Source organism: Cottoperca gobio, chromosome 3 (assembly GCF_900634415.1).
Source record: "Cottoperca gobio chromosome 3, fCotGob3.1, whole genome shotgun sequence".
NCBI lineage: Eukaryota > Metazoa > Chordata > Actinopteri > Perciformes > Bovichtidae > Cottoperca > Cottoperca gobio.
Window position 1 is genome coordinate 13,765,786 of NC_041357.1, and position 3,262 is coordinate 13,769,047.

Here is a 3,262-nt window from a genome sequence, read left to right on the forward strand (position 1 = left end):
CCCACGCTTCTGCCAGAGCCACCCACACTTTTTTTTTTTTTTTTTTAAACCTGTGGTATCTGCGGTGTGTGTCTGTGGATTCAGTCAGAGTTTTAGCCCAAACTGTGGTCAGTAACCACGAAATAATTAAAAGCTAATACATTTTTAAAACATGCTGTTCCAAAACAACCAACAACGTTGATTGGTTTTCTAAATTCAAAAGGTGCACTTACATGTTTTAAGTGACGGTTTTCAGCAGTTGGTACTTTCTCCTAAATTATGCAAAGTAACGGTTACAGAACAATGGCAATTAGCGTCTTCATCTAACTTGAGTTTTAAAGTATCAAATAACTGACTTCAGACGATTATATATCAACCGTTGGTCCTGTTTCTAACTGGCAGGTAACAGCCATCAATCACTGGCAGCCTGCCAGTGGCAGGTGTGCAACTGTGCGCGCGCTTCCGGAACTATTCAAATATTTTCATTTGTTCCGGGGGGAAGTGTTTCAGCGACGTACTGTTACCGGGATATCTTAAAATATACCGTTTTTAGTTCGCAGCAAAAGGAAACAACATTCGCGTCGTGTAAATGTATGTTTTTTAATTCTAGCGTTAAAAAACTTTTATTGTGATTGTTGTGTTATATGTATCTTTAGCTAACACTTGCTAATCGCACCCAGGACAGTCTAGTTCATATTGTTCCGCATGGGGGATTTGTCATGCAGCATAGTAAATAAAAAAATATAAAAACGTGCTATGTTTGCCATGTTATAAGCTTTGTTGTGATATCCAGTGCTTCTGCAGCTTTTCATCTGCCTTTTCAGTATGGCCGAAACCACGGAAACCCAGCAGAGCTACGAGGAGTTGTTTGCCGACAGATTTTCATCGGACGACAAAGAATACCAGCAGTATGTGAACCGTCCAGCTGACCTCCCACCCATCGTCGAGGACTGGAGGAGTCGTGGAGGTGGAAACCACAGAGGCAGAGACAGGTAATTTGATCCTTCATAATCTACAATTTGCATGCTTTTTGATGGTTAAGGTTGCTGCATGTATTATTGCAGTGGATAAGACTGACTGTCTAATAACGAAGTGATCGATGTGCAAGAGTGTGATGTTGGAGCAATGCTTTATAGAGATCGGCGATATAGTCATGTTGCTTATAAGTATTAAAAGCTAAACTAAAGTGGTTCACCAGTGATTTAGATTGCAACATGACGTTGGGAACCTGTGACAGACGAGCAATGCGGTTTCCTTTGGTTCCATAGTTTGTGGACCTTTTTGGGTGAAAAGAGCTGTTTTACATTGAACAGTATAGATTCAGATTTTCCATTTAAAATTAGTTTTTCTATTCCAAATAAGTCTGACTAACCTGGGCTTTCGTTTACAATCCGTATTGTTGTCTGACTGCTTGTGCTTTCACAGATGTAATAATTCATATAGGATCCATTATGCAACTGTTGTTTAATTTCTTTTTCGATCACAACATCATTTCTGTCAAATGTATGTTGTATTTGTACTATGTTGTTTATTCTGTACACACGACATCTGTTGCACATCTGTCTGTCCTGAGAGAGGATCCCTCCTCAGTTGCTCTCCCTGAGGTTTCTTTCATTTTTCCCCCTTTTAATTGTGGAGTTTCTTTTAGGAAATTGTTCCTTGTTCCAAATGTGTAATTTGTGATATTGGGCTATATAAATACATTTGATTTGATATCCATTCAAGGTTGCAGTCACACTTTTTCAGACCAATTCTTAGCTTTCCTTTCCAAAACTAAACCTTCATCATCAGGCTACACATCTTAAAAATATGATCTGAAAAGTCCCTGTTAATATTTTAGATGTGGGACTAAACTATCTTAATATTGTTTCTCTTTCAGTTTCAGGGGAGGTTTATTGATTTTGACTTATTCAAATTACGAAGTAATGTTTTATTAATATTGTAATTTTGTATGGAAGACATTTATAAAGTGCTTTACGTTAAAAGACAAAAGCAACAGTCATAAAATATAGACACAATATTCAAATGAAATTATAAAAACTAAAAGTCTAAACGGACAAAGTCTTTAGTTACTTGACTGCTTCAACATAAGTTATAAACCTTTTTTTAAAAATGTAATGATCATGTAAAGGAGAAATCTGGTTTCTTTAATCTTGAAAGGAGATACTCTGTGAACACTGCTAGATTTACTCTACCCCATTTCTTGGCGATTTTAAATGTGCAACTGAGTTTCTTACTGTCTTGTTATATGTTCCATGTATTAATACTTGTTGTTGAAGGTTCACTGTTCATTTCTGTCGGTCTCCATCTAGGTACCAGGACCGTCGGGGTCGTGGATGGGGAGGAGGAGGCCGAGGTGGTTGGGGAGGGGACAATCGTGGGCAGCAAAACTGGCATGACAGAGACAGAGACAGAGACAGAGACAGAGACAGAGACAGGCACTCAGGGCATGGAAGTGGGCATCAATCAGGCCCTCCAAGCTCCAACCAGGGATACAACTCCCATCATCAGAGACCACATTATGACCGCTACTGATCTTGAATCGCTCTGGTTTTGTCAGCATTTATAGTATTCATAGTCTTACAACTTGCATTGCAATACAATGTGGCAATATACAACTGTTTTTTTTTTGTGTACTTGTGACTCATTGCCACAGTCTCATATGTAGAGCCGAGCAATATATCAATATTAATAACATACTGTCCGTCATTGTAATTGTATGGAACCTTTTTTTATATTGTGACAGTTGTATTGTCTTAATTAAAAATACGTAGTTAGATTTTCCCCAGAATATTTTCTGAAATGTGACGGCAGAAAGTTACAGATTCTATTTGACTTCCACTTAACTTTTCCATACCCAAACAGTCATGTTTCCCCCATACTGCTTGATATTGCTCAGCACTGTAATCACAATACATTTTGGAATAATAATGAGTTGATAGTTCTCATTGAAAAAACACACATTTCTCTTTTAGTATTTCAGATATGTGGGCTGTTTTTAACAATGTTTGATTATTACATTATAAGTTGGAGTTGAGATATTTATGCGGCTACATCTTTACATGCTTTGATATCAGATTGCTATAAATGATACAGCACAGTATTGTTGCAAACAGTGACTCACAATTTCCAGAGGAAATCATTTCGTAATGTGACTTTATTTTTCTGTGACTAATCTCTGATGTAAGAATACTGATATGAATACTGAACTGTTAACATAAACATGTATTTTCTTAATTGAGTGTTTTCTGTCTTGTAAGGTTCTCAGTTAATTTTGACATAA

At 37.2% G+C, this 3,262-nt stretch overlaps 1 protein-coding gene across 2 annotated transcripts; it reads left to right on the plus strand.

Moving 5' to 3' along the window:
- The first annotated feature begins 459 nt into the window (after positions 1 to 459).
- Positions 460 to 3,262, plus strand: LOC115004468 (RNA guanine-N7 methyltransferase activating subunit-like). Of its 2 annotated transcripts, none has more exons than XM_029426097.1 (3): positions 460 to 570; positions 804 to 971; positions 2,292 to 3,262. In XM_029426097.1, the coding sequence occupies exons 2-3, from the start codon at positions 805 to 807 to the stop codon at positions 2,512 to 2,514; spliced, it is 390 nt and encodes a 129-aa protein (XP_029281957.1). In that variant the 5' UTR covers positions 460 to 570; position 804; the 3' UTR covers positions 2,515 to 3,262. The 2 variants fall into 2 exon arrangements, with proteins under 2 accessions (XP_029281957.1, XP_029281965.1); XM_029426105.1 differs by having other exon boundaries at positions 474 to 570; positions 784 to 971.

Excerpts from the sequence above, each read along its gene's own strand:
- LOC115004468 (XM_029426097.1), top strand. The coding sequence starts at position 805 with ATGGCCGAAACCACGGAAACCCAGCAGAGCTACGAGGAGTTGTTTGCC. Across the intron at positions 972-2,291 it reads AACCACAGAGGCAGAGACAG|GTACCAGGACCGTCGGGGTC; the intron begins GTAATTTGATCC and ends GTCTCCATCTAG.